We start from the raw sequence: 27,039 nt of genomic DNA, 5'->3' as shown, positions 1-27,039 counted from the left end.
CAATTAGCCAGCATATAGTATATCATTAGTTTCTGATGTAGCATTCAATGATTCATTAGTTGCATATAACACCCAAGAGAAACTTTAAAAATAAGAGAATGATACTAGTAGTAAAACTGAGAAAAGTTTTCTAGATAATGTATCTCACTGATTCTAAGATGCATATTTTTATACATTTTAACATCTCTGAAAGTGGCAAGCATCTCACAACTGATGGTGGGTCAGAGTTTAATTTGCAGCATTTTTTTAGGCTTAAATAATGGTGCATTTTACAATCAATAATTGCTTAGATTCAATGAAATGTTTTATGATTTCAAGCTATTAATTGCAAGGGAAGTAAGATATTCCTTTAAGATTCACATGTGGTTTTCTTAACCTTGCTTCACTGCCCACCCACCCTCACCCCACCCTCGCCAAATAGGGCAGCAAGTTCAAAGAAGGAATAGATTGTAAATGATTTGTTATTACTTTGCCCAGAATTGGTACACAAATGCTACTAAGTGAGTTTGGGTGTGGGGAAGTAGATTTATCCATTCGTTTTTAAGTGTGATTGTCTATGATCTCCAACTACCAGAAATAGTTGTATAACTTCCAAATTAACAACTTCCTTTTTCTTGCTCTATTTTTTATATGTAATAATACAAAACAAAGGGCATTCATTTAACATCTTAGAAAATACTTGACTACTTTTCTTTTGGTATGAATTTTGACAACTCAAAGTACAATGTAAGGAAAATTAGTACTTCAAAGACTACTAAGGGTTTCCTAATTCATAGGGTAGAAGGATTATTTTGTTAGACACCCCACATCTGATGCATCAGCACAGAAGGCTTAACCAGTCACCTGCATGTCCTTTTCAAGTTTTCTACTATCACTAATCTATAAATAGTACTTCTTAATCAGGGTAGCACTCTGCCTCAGAAGGCATTTGGAAATGAAAAGTAGTATGGTTCTCATAGTAACTAGGCTGAACTTCCGGCATTTGCCAGGGCTACAAGAATGCTAAAGAAGACCTGACCAGTCCTCAAGCTACTGATAAGATAACCTGCTGAAAACCACTGTTCCAGAGGAAAAGCTCCTGTAATGCTACATGGTAAATAAACCAAACAGATTTTCTTACATGTGCTGTGGGAAGTAAAAAGGTTATTAGTTCCTAGACCATAAATGACATTTTATAAAAGGAACAAAACTTACTCTACAATAAGCTAATTAAATTTCTTTAATACTAAACTCAAGGCAGTGTCACATAATGGTGACAATAGTGAATACCACCTTTTGCAACAACATGATGGATCTAGAGAGTGAAATCAGTCAGAGAAAGACAAATACCATATGATTTCACTCATATGTATATAATTTAAGAAACAAAACAAACAAAGGAAAAAGAGACAAAAAACCCCAGACTTTTAACTATAGAGGAAATGATGGTTACCACAGAAAATGTCAGTAGGGAAATGGGTGAAATAGATGAAGGAGGTTAAAAGTACACGTATCTCAAAGGCAAGGGAAACAAAAGCAAAAATGAACTTTTGGGACTTGATCAAGACAAAAAAGCTTCTGCACAGCAAAGGAAACAGCCAACAAAACTAAAAGCCTATGGAATGGGAGAAGATATTTGCAAATGACATAACAGATAAAGGGCTGGTATCCAAGATTTATAAAGAACTTCTCAAACTCAACACCCAAAAAACAAATAATCAACTCAAAAAATGGGCAGAAGACATGAACAGACACTTCTCCAAAGAAGACATATGAAAAAACAGACACATGAAAAAATATTCAACACCATTAGCCATCAGGGAAATTCAAATCAAAATCACATTGAGATACCACCTTACACCAGTTAGAATGGCAAAAAAAAAATTTTGGGGGGGGGGGTTCTTTTGTTTAAATTTAAGTTCAATTAATTAACATATAGTGTATTGTTAGTTTCAGAGGTAGAGTTCAGTGATTCTCAGTTGCGTACAACACCCAGTGCTCATTTTATCACGTGCCCTTCTTCATGCCCACCACCCAGTTACCCCATCCTCCCCCACCTCCCCTCCAGCAAAAAAAAATTAACAAAGCAGGAAACAACAAATGTTGGAGAGGATGTGGAGAAAGGCGAACCCTCTTACACTGCTGGTGGGAATGCAAGTTGGTACAGCCACTTTGGAAAACAGTATGGAGTTTACACAAAAAGTTAAAAATAGAGCTACCCTACAACCCAGCAATTGCACTACTGGGTATTTACCCCAAAGATACAGAAGTAATGAAAAGAAAGGATGAATACCCACCATTTGCATCGACATGGATGGAACTGGAGGGGATTATGCTAAGTGAAATAAGTCAAGCAGAGAAAGACAATTATCATATGGCTTTACTCATATGTGGAACGTAAGGAATAGCATGGAGGACATTAGGAAAAGGAAGGGAAAAATGAAGGGGGGGAATCAAAGTGGGAGACAAACCATGACAGACTAAAAACTCTGGGAAACAATCTGAGGGTTTTAGAGGGGAGGAGGGCGGGGGATGTGTTAGCTTGGTGATGGGTGTTAAGGAGGGCACGTATTGCAAGGAGCACTGGGTGTTATATGCAAACAATTAATCATGGAACACTATATCAAAACTAATGAAGTACTGTATGGTGACTAACATAATAAAAAAAAAGTACACATATCTGCCTATGATCTTAGTTACAAGGTAATGTCTTAAATATTTTATTTATTTTTTTAAAAAATATTTTAACTGCAACATCAACTGGGAAACAACTGAGTAAGGTAGAGAATTGCTGAATAACTGTATTGAATACCTGAAACTTATACAACACTGTAAATTATACTAGAATTAAAATCTTAAAAATTAAAAAAAAAAAGATTTTGATGTTGTGGAACTTGGTGCTAATTCACATACTTTTAAGGAATCCAATCTATAGAAAAGTGTAACTTTAATTTTTCCAGCATATTTATTTTACTCACCGCAAGCATTTTCATTAAAAGCTCCTGTTGTTCTTTTATTGCTTGATTTTTAGTGCTTTCTTCATATTCATAACCATTTTTAGCTAAATAATCAAGGTGATTGTGAAACATGATGGAACGCCAAAATTGTTCCTACAAAAGTGGAAAAAACTGCTTAAACTACCAGCAAGTGTTAAATATTTATCTTAAGATAACAGATTCTGGGGGCGCCTGGGTGGCTCAGTCGTTAAGCGTCTGCCTTCGGCTCAGGTCATGATCCCAGGATCCTGGGATCGAGCCCCACATCAGGCTCCTTGCTCAGCGGGAGGCCTGCTTCTCCCTCTCCCACTCCCCCTGCTTGTGTTCCCTCTCTCGCTGTGTCTCTCTTTGTCAAATAAATAAATAAAATCGTTTAGAAAAAAAAAGATAACAGATTCCGAATAAAATAATTTTTGAAATACTCTTTGTATAGTTTAGTTTGGAATTCAAATTTTAATGTGATACCAAAGCTTAACTTCATCTTCTGTCCTTAAAAAAGGGAAATATAGCATTTTAAATAGTTTCTTAGCTATCATAGTTAATGCTCAGAGAATTTGGTAAACTATTTTTTAAGAGCTGGTTTGCTATTTGTTTAGATTAACTAATTACAAGATTTCAAATGACTTTTGATGGCACAGGGCTAGGACTAAAGTGAGGCAAGCCTGGCCTAAAACACAATATTTATGGAGGCCTGCCCTCTCAGGCACTCACCCAACTCTGCGACTGAGAGCCTTACCCTGATGTTCATACCCATTTACCTCACAGACAAAATCCCTGGAAGCAGTGATGGCAATCAGGTACCCTGGTGATCATAAGCAGTCATCCTCCCTCCCTGCTACCACTATTTATTTAATTATAAAGTAATGAGTATTCAACACTGGTCATCAGGGAAATTTTTAAATGTCTACGTCACAGGCATTATATTATCAAATTCAGAGTGTCAAGGTAAGATTTCCACATACCTCCATTTGTCCTTTCTCTGTTGCAATCTGACAATAAGGAAGCTTAAAGGATAATATAGCTACAGCAGGGCGCGGAAGAGTGGGAGGAAACCGAGAACCTTTGCAAGGAATGCACCTGTCAGTAAAAAAAAAGTCTCACCACAAAAACTTCCACCCAAATCATAAAAACTGTTAAAATATAAAATTTCTTAAATTCAGTAACTTGGAATAATATTATGCCAATAGCTGGCTTAATAATATACAACAAATTACTCTTTTTAACTTCACACCTGATTAGGTTTAAAAACTATTTCTCCCCATGCATTTCAAGAATTTCAACAATCCCTCCTCACATCAGTTTTTCCTTAGCAAACTGCCCACTTTTAAAATAGGGCAGCTGTGCCATAAAGACTTGTCAAGGGATCCATGTTATAAAACAGATCACCCAAGATGAAATGCTGATAAAGCATTTCACTTTTATTTTATCAGTTTGGTAAAAGTGTCAAATAAGAGAAAAAGATGGTGTTATGTCCAATACAGATAAGTATCTATTACTAGATATTGGTAAAAATGAAGCAGAAAATCCAATATATACCTGGTTATAATATATACCTGCTCTGCTAAATCAATGGTTGCCTTACGTGGTAATAAATAGCTCAGTGGGCAAGAACTTTGTCTAAACCTTTTCTGATTAGGATATGTAAGGTATTTAAAGACGACCATCAGTATGAATACTAATGCAATTTATTAATTAAAAAGCATTCATTAATCACAGAATGATATACACACGTAGAATACCCTTTTAACTTATGTACTCCAAATTATTTATAAGAAAACCACTGGAAAACCATGCTCACACACTGTAAGTACCTTGGGTGAATTTTCTAATTTTTCTAGTCATTTAAAAATATAGTACAATAGTCAATGCTTATTAATAACCACCCATTTATAGTACAGCCTTTTAGTCATGGCTTAAAGTCATGATTTTCTTAAAGGGAAAATACTAAGTAGAAATCAGATCCTCTGGTATAAATTTTTTTCATAAGTGTCTAATATTATCAAATGCCCACTAGAATAATTAAAAATTAATAAGTGGCAATACTCAGGAATTTTTTTCAAACTACAGAGGCCCCCCCTTCCTAGTAAGATTTGAATACACCTTCTTTTTGTGACCATATAATAAAAATACAAACATGTTTTTAGAGCTCCAATATTTTTGAACATATAATTTCATTTCTTCTTCCTCCCCTTTTATGATTTCATGTAAATCAGTGGTTGTCACCACACAATGTGAGGTAGCAGTGTGAATACTTGAAAAAAATCTCTTGTAGCAATTCTGTCATTCACAAAAGCCAGTGGTTTATTGGTCATGCAAAATGAAAACAAACATGTGCATTCAGAAAGGAATAAGTCTAATTATATACTTATATATGTATATTAACAAAATCAGAAGTAACATTGGGAGTAATCTTAATTGCCTTAACATTTATTTTTCTATAAAAATACATACTCTCTTGTTTAAAAACATTTTATAGCTCAAATATTTTATTGACTTAGTCATAGTAAGCAATTGTCACAAAGAAAAATTAGGATTTTTTTTTTTTAAAGATTTTATTTATTTATTTGAGACAGAGAGAATGAGAGACAGAGAGCATGAGAGGGAGGAGGGTCAGAGGGAGAAGCAGACTCCCTGCCGAGCAGGGAGCCCGATGCGGGACTCGATCCCGGGACTCCAGGATCATGACCTGAGCCGAAGGCAGTTGCTTAACCAACTGAGCCACCCAGGCGCCCGAAAAATTAGGATTTTATTTATAGTTTTTTCAAGCCACATTTACATCAAAGCAGAGTACTAATTCACATTTCTTATCTTTTAAAGACTTGAAATAAAAAGACCTGTTCTCCATTAAATATCCCTTTCATGGAAGAAGAGGAAAAGCAAACTCATTTGACTGCTAATTTGGTGGGTTCTGCCTACAATGAATGAGCTTCCTGGAAACTGTGTGGCTAAACCATCTGGAGGAGAAAATGGAAAAAATAAACTACGGTTTACTAACAAGACAAAATTACTTAAATTCCTTTTCAAATAAATAATAAACTTGCTCTCTTACTAAAGGAAGAGTTGAAAAAATAGCAGACTAGAGAAAATTGGGGCCAATGTCCAGACTAAGCTTCCCCCAGGCAACAAGTTTTGCTTTGTGTCCTGGGTTGCATGGAGGAGACTTTGTTCACAACTTGTTTAGAGCAGTTACTCAGGAGTAGATAATGATTTTACCAGCCAACTCTTCCGCTGCTGGCCTTATTTACCTTTATGTAGTGTAGCACATATAGTCAGTACTATAACAAATGCTAGTTAAACAAACAAAACTCAAAAAAAGAATTTGTTTTCAAGCATGTTAAATAACTCTTAAGAGCTTTTAAAAGCTAAAGAGAAAAGGAAGGGAGGTAGATGTTTGTAGAGAGCAAAGTAAACTCAGTTATATATTAACCAGTAGTGATCATGAAAAAAAATCTTCAGAGGAAACAATAAAGACAGTTTTTGCTAAACTGATGTGCGTTTCAAATGGAGACAGAAGTGACAGCTTCTATAGATTAGTAATTACTCATATTCATGATTAAAGGCAGGTGTTTTGTATGGACTCAAATGACGTGTTTTTAATTCTTTTATTTATATCCCTAGGAGTTGAACAGTTAAGTCATATGCTAACTATTTTTAACCGTTTCAGGAAATGCCAAATTGTACCAGTTTATATCCCCACCTAGTGCTGGTTAGGGTTCCAATTTCTCCATATGCTCAACAGCACTAGTTATTGTCCATCTTTTGGATAATAACCATCCTAGTGGGTATGAAGTGGTATCTCTGTGGTTTTGATTTGCATTTCCTTAATAACTAATGATGCTTAATAACTAATGAATATCTTTTCAGGCGTTATAAGCCACGTGTGTTTTCTTTTGAGAAATGTCTATTCAAATACTTTGCCTATTTTTTGAGTTAACTTTTTTTGAGTTTCAAGAGTTCTTTATATATTCTGATACACATCCCTTATCACATAAATGATGTTTCATCTTTTAAAAAATCTACATAGTATTCTACTGTACACTTGTACATAACAGTATTACCTATTCTTCTACTAATGGAAATTTAGGATTCCAATCCTTTGCTAATATCAACAATCCTACAATGTAGGATATCTTTTACATGTATCATTCCCACACGTGCTAGCCTCAGTACTTCCTAAACTTTAATGCGCACACAAAGCACCTGAAGATCTTGTTAAAATGCAGGTTCTGATTCAGTTAGGTCTAACTGATGCCTGAGATTCAGCGTTTCTTTTTTTTTTTTTTTAAGATTTTATTTACTTGAGAGAGAGAAAGTGTGCGCATATGCATGTAAGAAAGAGAGCATGGGGGGGTGGGGAGCTAACATGGGGCTCGATCACAGGACCCTGGGATCATGACCTGAGCTGAAAGGATATGATTAACCAATGAGCCACCCAGGTGCCCTGATATTTGGCATTTCTAATAAGCTCCCTGGTGATGCTGATGCTGCTGGTCCATGGATCACACTTTAAATAGCAAGTACTAGTATATATGCTGGACAAATCCTAAGGCAGATAAAAAAGCACATGCATTTCTAATTCTGGTAGTTCTTGACAAATTGCCTTCCATAGGGATTGTAACCAATTTATACTCCTAACAGCAATTTTAAGTTTGATTATTTCCCCCCAGCCTCACCAACTAAGAGTGTTATCAAATTTTCAGATTTTCCTCATTTGATAAGTAAAAAGAGAATTCTTTTTAGTTTTGATTGTATTTTTCTTATTTTGGTATCTTTTCATATATTCAAGAGCCATTTTTATTTTCTTTTCTAACTATTGCCTTTCTTGAAATAGTCTACTTATAGCTTCTGTGATATGACCCTCTTCAAGTGATTTTTCTCTTATTTGCTTAGCTAATATTCCTTTTCCTCATTCAAAAGCTCCTTCTCCCAATATCTGACCTCTAAATGTTGGAATTTCTAAGGGGTGGGTTCCGTGACCTTTTTTGTTTCTTTCCCTCTAAGTGATCTCGTTTATTACTATGACTTTAAATACCTTCTATATTCTGGTGATTCCCAAATTTGTATCTTACAATCATGTATTACAATACCTTCTTGATATCTCCATTTGGAGATCCTGCAGGCATTTCAAACTTAACATACCCAAGAGAGAATTCGTTTTCATGTCTCTTATTTCTGTAAATGGTACAACTATCCATCTAGTTGTTTTAATTGGAGACACGGGCGTCATTATTGAGTCTTCTCTCTCACTCCCAACACCCCATCTATCACAAAATCCTACTGTTTCTATCTCAAATCTAGTTTCCTTAATTTCTACTGCCCCCACACTAATTCCAGCTATACTTATAGCTCAGCTAGATGACTGCAAAATCCTCCTCAATGTTTCTGAATGGAGGCACTGATAGCACTTGGGGAAGGATAATCTGTAGTTGAGCAGGTCCATCCTGCACACTGTAAGATGTTTGACAGCCCTGGCCACAGCTCTCTAAATGCCAGGGTAACTCCTAATCATTGTGATGGCTAAAAATACTACCCCACATCTCCAAACATCCTCAGAGAGCAGGATAAATCCCCTGACTGAAAACTGGGCTCCCTACTTTGTCTTTCCAGTTACCACATGTATTTTTCTTTTTATAGTATAAATCAGATTACATCATTCCCCAGATAAAACTGTAGAATGGCTTCATGATACAACTTCAAATGAAATACTAACTTCTCTATATGGTCTATAATGCAGCCTGTGTCTAACTTCCTGATATCATCATGGACTTAGGCCTCCCATCAACCCTCACTTCTTGTATGCTAGCCACATTTACATTCTTTCAATTCTTTAAACATACCTAGCTCTTTCTGACCTGAGGACCTTTATACATGCTGTCTATTCTGCATGGATCATTTTTCACTCCATTTTGCCCAACAGACTCCTTGGCTTTGGGTCTCATTTTAATACTATCTCTATTAAGAGTCCTATGTGACCATGCTACCTAGAATGTGCCCTTCTGTTATTCCCCATCATGGGTCTACTCAAGATTAATTTGTGGCATTTATCCCAAATAGTAATTAATATTTACTTATTTCTGTTATCTGTCTCCCCAGTCTAAAAGCTCCATGAAAGCAGAGACCTCTTTGTTCACCAAGTACCTACACAATACCACTGCCAACTATTTAGACCAAGAAGATATCAGGTGTCAAAAAAGAGGAAAATATTTAATATCGAATAGAGACTATACAGATTGAGTTTTACACTTGCAGTCAACTACTAAATTTCTATTAGCCCTCTCCCTGGTTATAATTACTGAGGCTTTTAAAAATCTCAAAAAGCCACTACATTATTCAATTCTAAATCATAGTTTAAAATAAAAGGCTGTAATAAAAGATGAAATGCCACATTTAGCCAGAACTCCCTTCCCTGTCTGGCTGAAATAATACTATAGTTACACCAATAAACTTTTGTTCAGTAAGTTCTAAGTCATGTTGAAAACTTCAAAATGAGTATAAACAAATTTCTAAGCTAGTGAATATGGAAAGCAAATAAATGAACTAAGGTAAAGGACAAAAAAAATTTTTAAATACCTTTAAACAAAAGAGTACAAAACAAAAAATTTCAAAGTACTTTTTAGAAAGAATCAACTAAGCACTTTCTAATAGCCTACCTCAGTTGCTGGGGATTTTCATGGATACCAACCACCCAGTAATGATCAGATTTTCCTTTGCAGTGTTCTCTTGTGTTACATATGGGAGTCCATGTATTACCAAGCCCTCTGTTAAGCATTCGAACAATGCCTTCTGAATCTGTGTAACAGGGGGTACCTACACAGCAAATGAAAAAGAAATCACTCGGGGGAAATAGCTACATATTTGTGAAATAAATCCTATTTAAAAAATACATACCAATGATTCAATTGTCAATTCAAAAGCAAAAAGGTGAATAATTAAAGATCATTTCCCACAAAACTTCATTAACTACACAGAGTAAGATCTAACTGAATAAAAGAAAAAAAAAATTGCATGTGATATGACTAAAATTTATCCAAGAGAAAAAGCTGATAGTTTCAGTGAGAACTATGCCACCTGCTGGAATATAGCAGTATTTGTAAAAGACAATTTCAGTAAAAAAAAAAAAAAATTTAAACCTGAATCTGAAGTTTCGCTAGTTAAGAGAGACTTGGAAAAATGATCAGAACCTGATGCACAGTGATGATCTAAAGATCTCTGTCTGTAGTACTCTTCTTCCTCTTGCTTTCTTGGCCTTGTCACTGTTGTGTTTCCCAACTCCTCCTTGTTATCCATAACAAACTTTTAGAGAAATGTATTTCTCTCTTTGTATGTTTTCTAACCAGAATTCACACGAACAACAGATCTTATACATAAAACAATGGCTACCTTGCCTAACAATTCGTTTCCCACTGCCAACATAGTAAAGGAATTTAAACATACAATATAGACAATTTGCCTTAAAAAAACAATTAGGAATAAAACAATGGAACAATTTCTACTTGAAAAAATGTCTTTAATATAAATAAATGAGTTTATCTTGCCTTCAGCTGAAAATCCAACCCACACTAGGTAGGATTTCCTCGTAAGAGGAAGTGGATCACCATGTAAAATTTGTTTTTTCTTTTTCCCCAGCTCTAGCAGTTGAACTCCAAGGCACTGATCACCATCAAATCCTGCACCTAGTGAGAATATATAAATAGAAATCAGGTATCAAAGGCTATTTAGCTATAAAGCAGTCTAGAGTACCTTCTGTGAATTGACTTGATTTTGTGATGAATTCTTATATTAACTAACACTACCTTTTATGGATAACCCACCTGGTCTGAGGTACCATTCAGGTATTAGAAGCAGAATACTACGTTACAGGGACTATTTATATAAAGTGGTATTAAGTGGTAATTCATTCACCCAAGAAGTATTTACAAAGAGCTTACTATGTGCCAGGTACTAGGGCTACAATGGTAAAGAAGACATGTCCTCATGAAATTTATATTCAGGTAGGGGAAGACTAACTTTGAAAAAGAAAAAAAAATGTGAACTATTATCAAAGAATTAAAATAATAATGTGACACAGAGTGTCAGGCTGAGTGATTATTTTAGACTGGACAGTCAGAGGTGGCCTCTTTGAAAAAGTGAAATTTAGCTGAGATATAAATTGCAAACTAGTTAGGGGAAAGAGCTATAATATAGTAAGCAGAAGGAACAGCTAATGAAAAGGTCCTAAGACGGGAACAAGCTTGGTAAATTTGAAGAACACAAAGAAGCTAGTATGGCTAGAATGAATAATATGAAAAAGTGGCAAAAGATAAAGTTGAAGAGGCAGGCAAAGGTCAGATCATGTAGGGCGTTCCTAGCTGTGATACAAAGTTTGATTTTTATTCTAAAGCAATGGGAAGTCATCAGAGGAATCTGAGCAGAAAAGGGACATGTTCAGATTTATGTTTTTAAAAGATCACTCAGGCTGCTATATGGAGAATGGACTGTGGAAGGCAAGGACTGAAGCTAACAAGCCAGTTACAGGGCTACTAGTTCAAGAGAAGACATCTGGGTTGGACTGGGGTTTTAGTGGAGGAGATGAAAAGACGGTTTGGAATGTTTTTACTCGATGGAACTGACACGGTGATACAACTTCACTGATAGGGTGATGTAGAGGGATGAGGGAAAGAGAAGAATCCACGATTCGTTTCTGCCTTGAGTGGCTGGGTTAATATAATAGTATGCCATTTACTCAGATGGGGAAAACTAAGTAAAAGGAAAGGTGGAAGGTAAAAAACAAAAACAAAAACCCAAAGGTTTTATTATGACCAAGTTAAGTTTGAAATGTGTATCAAAATTGTACAAAGAGATTTGAAGTGGCCACTGGATAAGTAAGTCTGTAGATACAAGGAGAGGGTAGGGCTGGTGATACTAATGTATAAGTCATGTACACACAGATATATTTAAAGCCACAGGCCCTGGGGTGCCTGGGTGGTTCACTTGGTTGACTGTCTGCCTTCAGCTTGAGTCATAATCCCCAGGTCCTAGGATCGAGCCCCACATCAGGCTCACTGCTCAATGGGGAGCCTGCTTCTCCCTCTCCCTGTCTACCACTCTGCCTACTTGTGCTCTCTGTCAAATAAATAAATAAAACCTTAAAAAAAAAAAGCCACAGGCCTTAAGGAAATATCCCAGAGTAGTTTCTCAAACTGCATTTTTGAGCTATGAGTCAAGAAATCAATTTAAAGTTACAAAGAGTGTTTAAAGGAAACCGAAATCAGGGGCGACTGCCTGGCTAAGTCAGTTAAGCGTCTGCCTTCGGCTCAGGTTAGGATCCCTAGGTCCTGGGATTCAGCCCCGCATCGGGCTCCTTGCTCAGCCTGCTTCTCTCTCTCCCTCTGCCTGCTGCTCCCCGCTTGTGCTCTCTCTCTCTGTCAAATAAATACATAAATACATAAATAAGATCTTTAAAGAAAACGGAAATCAAAGAGTATATACTGTCCATGAGACTTTTATTTCAGTTACATTTACAGATATATACAGAATAGCAATGTAGAACGTACTTCTTATTAGGGCTAACAGTCAAAAGACTGGAAGCTCCTCATCTAGAGAGGGTACTAGAGAAGAGAGGCTATGACAGAGTCCTGGAGCACTCCAGCTAAGAAGCTGGCATAGGAGGTGCAGCCAGCAGAACATCTGCTTACCTGAGTTATCAGTAAGAAAAACATCCGGAGTGATGTCACAGAATCTAAGAAAGGAAAGTGCTGGATGGGGGATGGGTAAAATAGATGATAGGGATTAAGGAGTGCACCTGTTGTGATGAGCACTGGGAGATGTATGGAATTGTTGAATCACTATATTGTACACCTGGAACTAATATAACACTGTATTTTAAATATGCTGGAATTAAAATTTAAAAAAAGAGAGAAAGATGGAACTAGAGTGTACTGTGCTAAGCAAAATAAGTCAGTCAGAGAAAGATAAGTATCATATGATTTCACTCATATGTGGCATTTAAGAAACCCAACAGATGAACATAGGGGAAGGGAAGGAAAAATAAAATAAGATAAAAACAGAGAGGGAGGCAAACCATAAGAGACTCTATAGTTAAGAGAACAAACAGGGTTGCTGGAGGGAAGGTGGGCAGGGGGATGGGCTAGATGGATGATGGGTTATTAAGGAGGGCACTCGTTGTGATGAGCAGTGGGTGTTACATGTAAGTGATGAGTCACTAAATTCTACTCCTGAAACCAATACTACAGTATTTATGTTAACTTGAATTTAAATAAAATTTTTAAAAAATAGAAAAAGAAAGTGTTTCCAATGGAATGACCAAAAAAATAAGCATAACAAGATTATCAGTAATCTTTTTTTTTTTTTAAAGTAAGCTCTAGGCCCAACATGGGATTTGAACTCATGGCCCTGAGATGAAGGTCACCTGCCCCGTATCAATCATCTTGATAAAATCAGTCTTGACAACATAGTGGTGGGGACTGAAGACAGAATATGAGGTGAAGAAAAGGAAGCAGCGACTTTTTAAGTCATATTCAAGGTGACTTGCTCCTGCACGCTAGAAGTTAGTTTATTTTTTGAGGCATTTAAACTCTGAAAACTCTTTTAAGATTTAGACATGGAAGTAACTAACCTTGGAATTCTTTCTAGAACAGTTTCCCTATAAATAAAATATTTTCATTTTCATTGCATTTAGTGAATACAACAAAATTCTGTACATTCAAAGATGACACTGATTCAAATACTAAAATGAATGCAAAAGCAGGTATATAACCCAAAACAACAGAAAGAGAAAAAAAACTCAAGTAATTTTCATTTTACTTCAGGTCCCGGTAAAATTATAAAAGACTAGAAAAAAAATCTACCTCTATGATAAGCAATGAAAAGCTGTTCTCCATGTCCTGCCATTGATACTACAGGCCCAGGAAGACTGAAGAGCTCTTTCTGAACACCTCCAATAGTGAACAATCGAAGGAGCATGGCACTGGTGGCAGCAGCTGCCCATCCCAGACCAAGACATATAGCTTCAATATCTTCATTCTGAGGCATGTCTACTATCCACTCTTTGCTTGAATCCCAAGAACTAAAGTGCAGACAGTGAAGCTTGCTAAAAATTGAAACAAGACAGAAACAATCAAACTTTCATACTTGATATTTTATATATATAAAACTAATCATGATACCCAGTGACAAAACCAAATAGCTAATTTTTTTATTAAACATAAATAGTACAAAAATAGCTTTGAGAAAGTAATTATGAAATATCCTTAAAATGAACTATATTAAAACCATTAACAGTTATGTTAACAGGGAAATGCTCATAACTTAATGTTTCACTAACAGGAAAATGCTCATAACTTAATGTTTAGTGAAAACAGGCAGACTAAAATCTGCAGAATATGATCCTAGGTTGCAAATGTGCAGAAAAATCACAACTAAATTTTTAAAAAGGGAAGAAGCATCAAAATGTTACAGAAGAGTTCTTTCACTGCCAAAAAAATTTAATACAGGAAAACAAAGGAAAAAAAGGAAAAACAATCACACATAATCCCACCAGCAAGATCCCACCACTGCTAACAATTTGATATATGTTTCCAGTCTTTTTTCTTTGCATACATACATACATGTAAGTTATTAAAGTTAAGCTTGGGAATGCAGATACTATAGTATTTGGAACCAGAGGTAGTACTGATTTTCTGAAGAGTAATTTTAAATTCAATTTTATTTTATTTTTTTAAAGATTTATTTATTTATTTGAGAGAGAGAGAGTAAGAGCAGGAGCCGGTGGGGGGGGAGGGAGCGCAGCAAAGGGAGAGGGAGAAGCAGACTCTGCTGAGCAGGGAGCCCGATGAGGGGCTCAAACCTAGGACCCTGGGATCATGACCTGAGCCAAAGGCAAACACTTAACCAACTGAGCCACCCAGGCACCCCTAAATTCAATTTTAAAATGAAAAATAACATTGTATATAGCTGTGAAATAACATATCCAGGAAAATAGAGAAAGATACCTGAAATCAAAATTGCACATGGAAACAAATGTTCTAATTATGTAAGACTCTGAGTTGGAGACACTGAGGCAACAGTGTTTTATTTTAGTGAACTAATTTAATTCAATAATGAAGTATTGAGTGGATTTTACAATGTGTAAATTAGGAAACTATTAAAATGTTAAAATGTGTTTTTCAGACTCTAATGCATACTCAATCACCTGTGGATCTCATTAAAATGCAGATTTTGATTTAGGTCTGGGGTGGGGTCTGAGATTCTGTTTTCAACAAGCTTCCAGGTGACCCATGCCCCTAGTTTGTGGACCACACTTTGAGCAGCAAGAAGCTAATGTATCCAATCAGGATTAATTTCAAATCACCTCGGAGTTGGTAAAATCTATAATCAAGTATATAAGCACTAAAATCAGCTGAAGAAAAGAGATCAGGAAAAGGCAATCTGGCTAAAATAACTGAAAGCTGAATAAAAATATTTTTTCTTCCTTAAAAAAATATGGATAGATTCAGCATTTCACTGCTTTTCCATCATAATTCTGTTTATGTATCTACTTACCAAATATTGTTCTGCCCCCTCCCTTTTTTTAAAAGTTTCAGTTCTAACCTATAGTGACAAAAAAACCTCCAAAAACAAAAAAAACAGAAAAAAACCCAGGTCAGTAGTTGTCCAAGGCTGGTATTAACTGCAAAGGGATACAAGGGTACATTTTTGAGTGATAAAAAATATTTTGAGGGGCACCTGGCTGGCTCAGTCAGTAGAGTGTGTGACTCTTGGTCTTGGGGTGGTGGGTTCAAGCCCTACATTGGTGTAGGGATTACTTAAAAATATAGGAGCAATGTCCACAATAGCCAAACTATGGAAAGAGCCCAAATGTCCATCAGCAGATGAATGGATAAAGGAGATGTGGTATAGGGACACCTCAGTGGCTCAGTCGGTTAAGCGTCTGCCTTAGGCTCAGGTCACAATCCCAGGGTCCTAGGATCGAGTACCGCATCGGGCTCCTTGCTCAGCGGGGAGCCTGCTTCTCCCTCTGCCTGCCGCTCCCCCTGCATGTGCTCTCTCTCTCTGACAAATAAATAAATTAAAAAATATATATGTGGTACACACACACACACACACGATGGAATATTACATAGCCATCAAAAAATGAAATCTTGCTATCTGCAATGACATGGATGGAACTTAAGTGTATTATGCTAAGCGAAGTAAGTCAATCAGAGAAAGACAATTATATGATTTCACTGATATGTGGAATTTAAGAAACAAAACAGAGGATCATAGGGGAAGAGAGGAAAAAATAAAACAAGATGAAACCAGAGAGGGAGACAAACCATGAGAGACTCTTAATCATAGGAAACAAACTGAGGGTTGCTGGAGGGGTAGGGGGGGTAGGGGGATAGGGTAACTGGGTGATGGACATTAAGGACGGCATGTGATGTAATGAGCACTGGGTATTATATAAGACTGATGAATCACAGATCTGTACCTCTGAAACCAAAAATATATTTTATGTTAATTAATTGAATTTAAATTTGAAAATGTTTGAAAAAAATTTAAAAAAATAAAAAATAATTTTTTGATTGTGATAGTTATTACCTGAATACACACACATTCGTTAAACTCATCAAACCGTATACCTAAAACAGGTATATTTTATTGTACATGAATTACACTAATAAAGTAAATTTAAAAAGGAGGCAGGGGTTTATACAAAAAGAAATCTAGAAGAATACATACCAAATTGTTAACAGTGGTTACATCTGAGAGTAGAATTCAGGGGGGAGTTTTTATTTCCTAAAAATCCTGTACTGCTTTTTTGTTTACAATATATATATTAAATATTATATGGAAATAATTATAATAATAATTATATAATATACCATATTATATACATCTGTATATTATATGTATATATCTTACAATAGTAATGAAACAGAGTAACAATGTTTAATCTAACTCTTTAATTTCTCTTGCAATTACAAATTGTGAATTGTGTCGTCAACTCCTCCCCCCTCCAACGCAGGGCTTGAACTCACAACCCTGAGATCAAGACCTGAGCTGAGATCAAGAATCAGATGCTTAACCGACTGAGTCACCCAGACGCCCCATGTCATCTGAATTTGTAATTAGAGAATGTAAAGGACAGGACAATTAGGCAAAAACAGACATGTTCTGAGGTATTATGTATGAAACTCTTCTGTATCTAACAATTCAGCAGTGACAAACTCTTCCTAATAATCTGGAATTTACCTTGCGAGTTCATCAGTGCTTTCACATGCCAACAAAACAGCTTCATAAGAAAGATCTGCTACTGTGTAATTCAAACTGTTTGATAAGTGTGTTGCATGGTGTATGGAGGTATCATGGAACTCCACATCTATGGCATTGTCTTGTTCATCATTATAGCAGCGAATAATTCCAACAGAGTTCCACACCTACAAACATTAAGGTTAAATACAAGTCTGAGAAAAATTAAAGGTCCTAGAATCAGTAAACTAAAGTAGTACAAATTAATAAATATAATTCAGTCTATCAAAATTGAAGTTATGGGAGCAACCACAGCTCATCTACCTTTAAATAGTTTCAAGTAAGAGTAGTGACATCAGAACTACAATTACTATCTATTCTTTTCATAAGAAGGCACATAAATATTTACTAGCAAATGGAGTATTTCATTTAATATTTTAAAAATTACATGACTGCCATAATAAAATACAATTCTGAACAACCAAACCATTAAATTCTACAAAAGAAATACCTCAAAAATTTATTTACGTATAAATATGGATACAAATGACAGGATATTTTCCTATTCCAACTAACTGCTTTATACTGTAGGAAAAAATACACACATTTTAAGGCAACATAAATCAATACCGTTTAGAAAACTTACCTTCCACCCATATATACTACAGGCTCACACACTAGGCCCTAGTGTTTCCTTTCCTCTACTACAAATAACTATAAATAAAATAGCTGACAATAAAAAATTAAGACCTATCACTTGATGATTACGGACAGCAATAAAAAGTTTTATTAAAATAAAACATGACCTTTAATATTTACATACAAATTTATGCCAGGCCTATACCTTTCAAAAAGGACAAGAGGCAAAGTCCTCAGTGGAAAACCTTAAATAACCAACAAATAAAAATATTAAACTTTTAGTTCTCAAAACAAAAAGCTAATATATTCATTCATCCATTTAGGAAATATAATCTTAATGCCTACTGTGTCATACCTTTTTCTAAGTGCTATCAGTAAACAAAACAAACATTTCTTATTTTTCTGGAATTTATGGGGTGGGTGGGGAAAAGAGGCAGATACTTTGTTTTCCATACTACTTATCACCTTCTAATATATTAAACTAGGAGGTGCCTTCAAAAAACACCTTCTAACTAGTGTTTTGAAATCAGTATAAACTTCTAAATAAAACTATGAGAAATCAAGTTTGGAGGTACAGTCAAGAGATATTGCAAGATATACAGTCACATTATGTTCATTATATGTCACTTTGCAAAGCAGAATTTCATTTAACATGATTTCCAATAATAAGGTTGAAATAAGATTAAAACTGTAAGTTAACCATAAAATAAATCAACCACAAAATTATAATGAACCAAAGTGCTCCAGGCCAGTTAATCAAGGTTTTTAAAAATATTTTGTACCAAACAAAATTAATTATAATGAGATAAAATACTTACAAGTTAAAGAGTCAGATAAAACTATTTTAAAGTTAAGTGTAGATCCAAGGCTTACCATGAACCTATGTGTGAGATGCATGGGCGTAGAACCTGACTGGAATGGCTTTTGCCGGGGAGTTGGCATTGGCCCATCATAAAACGGCCTTTGGGATGTTACAAGTGGTAGATTATGAATGCTGTCTGCCTGATCATCTTCCTCCTCCTCTCTGAGAAGACTAGAACCAGTTTTTAACATTGTAACATCTAGAAAATAAAGAATTATAATTAGAGTATCATAAATACCAATGATCTTTTTTTTTTTTTAGATTTTTTTTTTTAATTTATTTGAGAGAGAGAAAGAGAGAGCACACGAGAGGGGGGAGAGTCAGAGGGAGAAGCAGACTCCCCGCTGAGCAGGGAGCCCGACGCAGGACTCGATCCCGGGACTCCAGGATCATGACCTGAGCCGAAGGCAATCGCCTAACCAACTGAGCCACCCAGGCGCCCAATACCAATGATCTTGAAAAAAGAAAGCATTATGCAATCGAAATAACCTTTTCCATTCATACTTAATAATACTAACGTGCTATCTGCCTCTTCCACTATGTTAACAGTTACAGTGATGGTGCAAAAACAATGGAGGGTAAAACTGTTGGTGTGGTAACATGAATTAGGGTAGTGGCACCAATCTGTATTAGTAGTCGACTAATACAGTTAGTTAACCACCACTCAATTGCAGCAAAAATACTAATTCTGTTGAATCTTGATCTCGCATAAATTTTTTAAAAAATGTTCTCTGTGCTAAAATGGGAAGTGTGCATAAAGTGGGATGTCTGCCCCCCTCCCAAAAAAAAGCATTTGTGCAATTGAGTTGTAAGCTGAACTAGTTGATCTTTTCATGGAACATCATTTTTACTTGAAAGAATGCCAGATAAACTATGGCTATGCCGACCTTGGTATGTGGTAAACATTTTCTTTAAATAAATGAAGTTGATCATTTAAGAAAAGTAACTGACAAATTTGTTGTCAATGATAAAATTTGAGTTTTCAAGCAAAAATCAGAATATTAGAAAACTTGTACCTGCCACCATGAGCTTGACTGCTTCCTAATACTTAAAAACTTCTGATGAGATTGGTGATGATACTAACAAATAACCCTGAATAATGTGTCAATATTAAAAGACCCACAGACCTGCAGAGAACCAGTATTTTCCAAATTACCAATGCATATATTGCAAAATCAAACATGGTAAATTAAAAGATCGGTTCAAGTCAGACCAATGGATTTTAATGTAATACAGCTGGAATGTTCACTGGAGTTTCTGGATTCCACATTGCAAGTAAGTTGAATTTTTGCTACAGTAGCAAAGAAGAACATCTACAAGTACTTCAACAGGCTGTTAAAATACTCCCCTTTCAAACCACATGTTCATGTGAACCTGAATATTCTACACATACGTCAAGCAAAAACAACATATATGGCAGTAGACTGAATTCCGAGGCATGAGAGAATTGAAGTCATCTTCTATGCCAGACCCTAAAGAAACTTGCAAAAGGATAAAATAATGCCACTTATCTTACGAAATTTTCCATTTGAAACGTTTTTTATGTTTACATACATGAGTGTGTTAAATATTTTTTAAATTTCTCAGTTTTAGTTTCTAATATGGTAAATAACAATAGATATAACTCCATAAATGATTTTCTTTGGGATCCTCAAAAGTTTTTAAGAATGTAATGAGCTCCTGAGACCAAACATTTTAGGACTTCTGTCCTATAAAACCCTATATGATTTAAATGTAGCACAACTTACCACCATAAAATGGTATTTGGCATTTTACTTGATAATGTTCAAATGTGCTATTTTAGCATGCAAGTTGTTGCAATAGACACTTTAAAGGTTTTTTATTTTTATTTATTTATTTTTTTAAAGATTTTATTTATTTATTTGACAGAGAGAGAGACAGCGAGAGAAGGAACACGAGCAGGGGGAGCAGGAGAGGGAGAAGCAGGCTTCCCGCTGAGCAGAGAGCCTGATGCGGGCCTCGATCCCAAGACCCTGGGATCATGACCTGAGCCGAAGGCAGACGCTTAACAACTGAGCCACCCAGGTACCCCTAAAGGTTTTTTAATTGTAATCCCTATTTCCTTAACAGATACTATACTATGCGCGTTACGTATTTCTTGAGTTAGCTTGGTAGCTTGTTATCTTTCAAAGAATTTGTCCATTTTATCAAAGTTGTTACATTTACGGGCACAAAGTTGTTCATAACGTTCTCCTTTATTCTTTTGTTATTAATAGCAGTGCTATCTTACAGAAATTAGTTACATATATAACTTTAAATTTTCTAGTAGCCTTATTTTAAATAGTAAAAAAAAAAACCCAGGTCTAATTAATTTTAATATTATTTTATATTAAAATACTATAATTTCAACATGTACTCAACGTAAAAAAGGACTAAAATATTTTGCATTCTTTTCATACTGTCTTCAAAATCTGGTTGCATTTTACACTTACAACACATCTCATTTTGAACTAGCCACATTTCAAGTGCTCAATAGCCACAGGTGGCTAGTGGCTACCATACTGGATATTATAGGTCTATAGGACCTATGGTGATGACTCTCCTCTCATTACTTATATTAGTCATTTGTGCCTTCTTTTTCTTTCTGGTCAGTCAGGATAGAGATTTAACAACTTTACTCATCTTTTCAAAGAATTAGCTTTTGGTCTCATTGACTTTCTTTACAGTTTTTTGGTTGTCAATATCATTGAATTGTTTTTTATTTTCTTCCTTCTGCTAGTTTGGAGTTAATTCCCTATTTTTTTTTTTTTTTTAAGATTTTATTTATTTATTTGACAGAGAAAGACACAGTGAGAAAGGGAACACAGGAGGGGGAGTGGGAGAGGGAGAAGCAGGCCTCCCGCCAAGCAGGGAGCCCAATGTGGGGCTCGATCCCAGGACCCTGGGATCATGACCTGAGCCGAAGGCAGGCGCTTAACGACTGAGCCACCCAGGCCCCCCTCCTCTTCTTTTCTAATCTTGCTAAAGCAGAAGCTTAGATCATTGATTTGAAACCTTTCTAACATGTATTTAATACATTTCCCTCTATGCACACTGCGTTAGCTACACTCTACAAATTTAATAATGACTTCAAATAATACTTTTAATAAAAAATTGAAAAGATCAATCAACAGGACAGATAATCAGATCCACAAAGTCAATACATACCAACTGAGTTTTCATCATCTTCTAGGATGTGACTTCGCTGTCTAGGACGACCTGAGGCCAGCATGAGGTCGTCATCCTCTTCCTCATCATTTATAATCCTCTTTGAAAAAGAGGGGGTCTCAACTGCATTGTCATTTAGAAAATCACCAGCATTATTTGTATCATCTCCATCAAAAAGATCATTGTAATCCTTTTCCACTCTGCTAGAAACCTTGAACAAATTAACATAAATTACAAAATATTAGTGAACTATTTAGATAAATCAATTACTCAAAAGGCAATTCTGTAATATGCACCTATACATTCTACAAAGTAAGCAAATGCCCTAACAAGAATAATTAATAAATGTACTTACGAGGATTATATATTTATGTGAGACCTAGTCCTTACTTTAAGTGCCTTATAGTCTATGGATGGGACAGGAGTGTAGGACAGATATGTAAAGAAATACTATATATACCCCAAATACAGGGCAAGATTTTACTCCTCAAAAGTCATTCTCCAGAGAAGTCACCTAAAGTCCCTATAAAATCTCTTATTATAAGATATTCTCTCATTTACTTTTATTTTAAATTTATTTGCCTAGGTAGGATATGTTTGCTTTCAATGATCTCATTCAAAGCAAGCTTTTTTATGGGCTTTTTTTTTTTTTTTGGATGCTTATAAAAGTAAATGGATAGAACCAACAGACAAAGGAGGCAAGGAAATTCAACATTAATCCCTGACTCCTAGGAATATGAACGTTGTAGATGTAGAATCTACCATTGTAGATCCCAGATATCACTGTAAACAGTTTTTGAGATCACATTACTATATTTGTTGGGTAATCTCCATGCCCAACATGGGCCTCGAACTCATAACCCTGAGATCAAGACATGCATGCTCTACTGACTCAGCCAGCCAGTGAGATCATTTTAAAAAGTGAATAGTGGGTGGCTCAGTCGGTTGAGCATCTGTCTTCAGCTCAGGTCATGAACCCAGGGTCCTGGGATCAAGCCCCGCATCGGGCTCCCTACTCAGCAGGGAGTCTGCTTCTCCCTCTGCCCCCTGCACGGTGCTCATGCTCTCACGCTCTCTCTTGCTCTCTCAAATAAATAAAATCTTAAAAAAAAAAAAAAAGTCAATAGTAAGCAGATACACTGTAGAGTTCACAACTGACTCCTATAGGATAAATGAAAACTGTACAAATGTTAAGCCAATGGAAACTTATAATTTGGTATAAAATTCTAATGAGAGCGCCATTAACAGATTCAAAAGGACTTTATCACAAATCTTTTAGATGGAAGTACATAAAATTGTGTTCTAGAAAACTAATGTTTAATGAAATGAGAAAACAGGAAAAATATGCTCCTAAACTCCTGTATTTAAACATGATTTGAAAGGAATAATTAAGAACTAAATGTTCTACAAAAATATTTAACTTTTTCTTTATATTTAACTATTTTATCTATAGTCCTAAAAGTTTATGTACTCACTTTGTTAAAAACTTTTTTTGGATTTTCTTATTAAAAAAATGAGGATTTTTGGGGGCGCCTAGGTGGCCCAGATGGTTAAGCATCTGCCTTCGGCTCAGGTCATGATCCCAGGGTCCTGGGATGGAGCCCCACATTGGGCTCCTGGCTCAGCAGGGAGCTGCCTCTCCCTCTCCCTTTGCCTCTCCCCCTGCTCATGCTCTCTCTCTGTACCTCTGTGTCTCAATGAATAAATAAAATCTTAAAAATAAATAATAAAGGGCGCCTGGGTGGCTCAGTTGGTTAAGCGACTGCCTTCGGCTCAGGTCATGATCCTGGAGTCCCTGGATCGAGTCCCGCATCAGGCTCCCTGCTCGGCAGGGAGTCTGCTTCTCCCTCTGACCTTCCCCCCTCTCATGTGCTCTCTCTCTCAAATAAATGAATAAATAAAATCTTTAAAAAAAATAAATAAATAAAAAGCAAAAAAAAAAACAAAACAAATAAATAAATAATAAAAAATGAGGATTTTTGCCTTATACTTATGATGAGGTCCATAAAGTGTTAGAGGTGTTATGACAGAAATATGTACTATGAAGAATAAAAGCAAAAAGAAGAGTGGGCAATTCTGGATATAAGGGTTAAGGTTTTATAAGAGGTGACCTTTGAACTAAAAAGTAAAAATTTACTTTGTTTTTATAATGTTACACATGCATATAATTTAGTCAATTACAAGGTTTATTATAAAAATGAAAACAGTCCTCCTGCAGAGCCTCCAACTTACTTTTCTATTCTTTTAGATGATTCTTTTGATACCTTCCTCCATAGTTTTAAATAATATTCTAGTGCTATTTTTTTGATTTTTCAGTTTTAATCATTATCTATTAAACTGATCCTATTAACTTCTGTATATTAGGAAACATGAGGATTTGGTGTAATTTTCAACCACCCCTACTCTCTTGTACGTATGTACACTATTCCCCTACACCAATCCTCCCAATATAGATATATTCTCATTTTGGTTGGATCAATATACAGAATTTAGATTATTATGACCATGTAAATGGTACTCATGGTACCATTTAAATGGTTAAATAAAAATAATAACTTATAAAGTGTTGTGCTAGAGACTGTTCTAATTTTATATATAATTCATGTAATTCTCACAATAAAACTCTAGGTGGTAGACATTATTCCTATCCTCATTTTATAAATGTGGTATATTGTGATCACTTTCCCTTCCTTTTATAAATTTTTTCCCTGGAGTTAAGAATCTTCTCTCTCTTTAGGTCTTTTTTTCTTGGACAGATTCCCCAAAGACGATTCTTCCAATCTCTTGCCTGAAAAGCCTAAGACTGGCTGACAATGCTGTAGGAGCCAAGTATGAAAAATAAGCTGGGAATTTTAACATCCAAGTATATACATTTTCATTTAATCCTTTTCAGTACAGTACTCCTCTTCCACCCAATGCTGCTCAACTGTACTTAGTGTACCAACCAGACACCTTCTCTGTTGTACTTTTCTAGAGGACAAATCTCCAGCATTCTGCCAGAATATACATGGCAGTGAGGGAAAGCAGTTACCTAGCTGTGCACACTAATGTTGAGACTAGAGATATCTACTTGTTTATTAAACCAATCCTCCTGTTTTCAACCCCACTTTTAGAAGTGCCTAGTGCTACCAAATTCTGAATCATTGGGGGATTCAGTCAGGCAGGCTGAATTGCATCTCCGCTTTCCCCCAACTGCAGTCTCAGGAGTCAATTTTTCGACTTTTTGAGAAGCTAAACTTAAGTGTCCCATCATGCTTCTATTTTCCAGGGGTTCCAGGTATCAGTATCTGAGTAAACATAAATGGGTATGTTAAGTGAATGATCTTTAACTGGAACCCTAAACCAAGACTTAAAATATGACTGGGTATATTTGCCAGGCAGGAAGAATAACAAACAAAAACAAGGAGTTGTATAAAACAAGGTGGCCTGTTTAAAGAAGTTCAGTAAGGCCAGATGGCTAAGCATTAAGACATGCAAGGGTAGCTCTAAGAATTAAAACTAATGCAGAGCAGAAAAGGTTTATAGGCTAAACTAAGTTATAAACTCTAATTTTTATCTATATTTATTTAAATAACAATCTCCAGAACACCAGGATACTAAAATAGTATTTCATAATGGTATTCTTTATAAAGCCAAGGAATAGTAATAGGCATTATATGGAGGGGGAAAAGCTTCTCAGTAAAATATATTTAGGAAACATTAGGTTAAACAAGTCTAAACAGTTTTCTTTGTGATAAATCATTACTGAACATCTAATATAATAACATGAATTATAATTTTCTAAGAAAGTAATGTATTTTGTGGTGTTTTCCAAACCCATATGACCACAAAAGACTTTGAAGAAACTATTTCACCATCTATTACTTATTACCTTACTGCTTGATGTCTTTCCACTGGGTTCACAAACATTCTCCAGGAGCCCTAGATTTCCTTCTGCATCAGTATAAGCTATTCGACCACAAGTAGGATGCCATGCCAGGCCACAAATTGCATAACCTTTCTCATGTTTCACCCTAAAAATTAAAAAGTGAGTTCTTAAAACACTACCAAAAGTATATAAACTATACATTTCTTTAGGTAAATTTTAGTTAGAAAAGGTTAAATGACTTCTGACAAACTAATAACTCTGTTTGTATTCTGACAATCTAATACTTGCAAAAATTTGAAATATTTCATAATAAGCAAAAATCTAATAGAAATAAGAAAAAAAAAAAAGATAAAAGGCGGTGCCTGGCTGGCTCAGTCAGTAGAGCATCCAACTCTTGATCTCAGGGTCATGAGTTTAAGCCCCACATTGGGTATAGAGATTAGTTGAAAAAAAAAAAAAAGACAAAAGATATGTTGAATCATACCTTTCCATGCAATCTTTGGTTTCCACATTCCAAACTATAATTAAACCATTAATACTCCCTGCAGCTAAATATTGCCCACAGGGAGACCAGGTTACTACATTTAGGGCCTATGAGGAAAAACAATTAATAAATAACAATTTGCACAATTTGAAACTAAACACTTATTTTATTACCAAATTCAAATTTTTACAACTCATATTCTATGTAACTTCTAATTAAATTGATTCATAAATGGCAAGACAGTTTGCTTATTTTTTAACTTTCTTTTTCAGTAATATTCAATTATCACTAGCCGCTATTACTTTGTTTACCATGAGAAAATTATACTGGCACAATTTTAAAAGCAAAATCTAAAAACTGTTATTATCCTAGAAGAGAAATCATAAAAAGTATCCTCTCAGCTGTCACTATCAAGATGAAGAGAACCATACTAAGTGAAGTGAATCATATTAAGCCACTGCTGACCTACTGGGCCTCTTGAGAGCCAAATGGAAATGTTTAAAAGAAGAGAGAGAGAATATAGAACATTTCCTGCTCTAAAATTCCAGAGTCTATGATCATAAGTCTCAATGAAACTCACTTAACAATAAAGGCTAATGAATTACTGATAATGTGAAAATAACATGTTCTAATACTATGTTAGGGTTAAATTTGACTTCTTATAAATTAAGAGACTGTCTTATCAAATTTCACAAGGAGAGAGTTCACAAAGGACCTAGCAAAGACCTATCTACTGTCCAGTTACTGGCTAAATGAAGAAAGGCTGAGGGGCAAAAGGTGGACACATGCACAAAATTTGAGGTTGTTCTCC

The 27,039-nt window shown here is 35.4% G+C and overlaps 1 protein-coding gene across 4 annotated transcripts in view; it reads right to left on the bottom strand.

Moving 5' to 3' along the window:
* Window positions 1-27,039, bottom strand: part of WDHD1 (WD repeat and HMG-box DNA binding protein 1) — a 59,327-nt gene that overhangs the window by 9,655 nt on the left and 22,633 nt on the right. For all 4 annotated transcript variants that reach the window (XM_034992291.1, XM_034992292.1, XM_034992294.1 and 1 more), the window contains 10 exons: window positions 26,229-26,335; window positions 25,748-25,889; window positions 21,877-22,087; window positions 18,720-18,907; window positions 17,211-17,395; window positions 13,823-14,064; window positions 10,511-10,648; window positions 9,626-9,782; window positions 3,938-4,052; window positions 2,958-3,089 (listed from right to left, as the gene is read on the bottom strand). In XM_034992291.1, the coding sequence (XP_034848182.1) occupies window positions 2,958-3,089; window positions 3,938-4,052; window positions 9,626-9,782; window positions 10,511-10,648; window positions 13,823-14,064; window positions 17,211-17,395; window positions 18,720-18,907; window positions 21,877-22,087; window positions 25,748-25,889; window positions 26,229-26,335 (1,617 nt within the window). The remainder of the gene's footprint in view (window positions 1-2,957; window positions 3,090-3,937; window positions 4,053-9,625; window positions 9,783-10,510; window positions 10,649-13,822; window positions 14,065-17,210; window positions 17,396-18,719; window positions 18,908-21,876; window positions 22,088-25,747; window positions 25,890-26,228; window positions 26,336-27,039) is intronic.

This window comes from Mirounga leonina, unplaced genomic scaffold, assembly GCF_011800145.1.
Source record: "Mirounga leonina isolate KUSES-001 unplaced genomic scaffold, KU_Mleo_1.0 Mir_82, whole genome shotgun sequence".
Classification (NCBI taxonomy): Eukaryota; Metazoa; Chordata; class Mammalia; order Carnivora; family Phocidae; genus Mirounga; species Mirounga leonina.
This window is presented reverse-complemented; position numbering and strand designations above follow the sequence as displayed.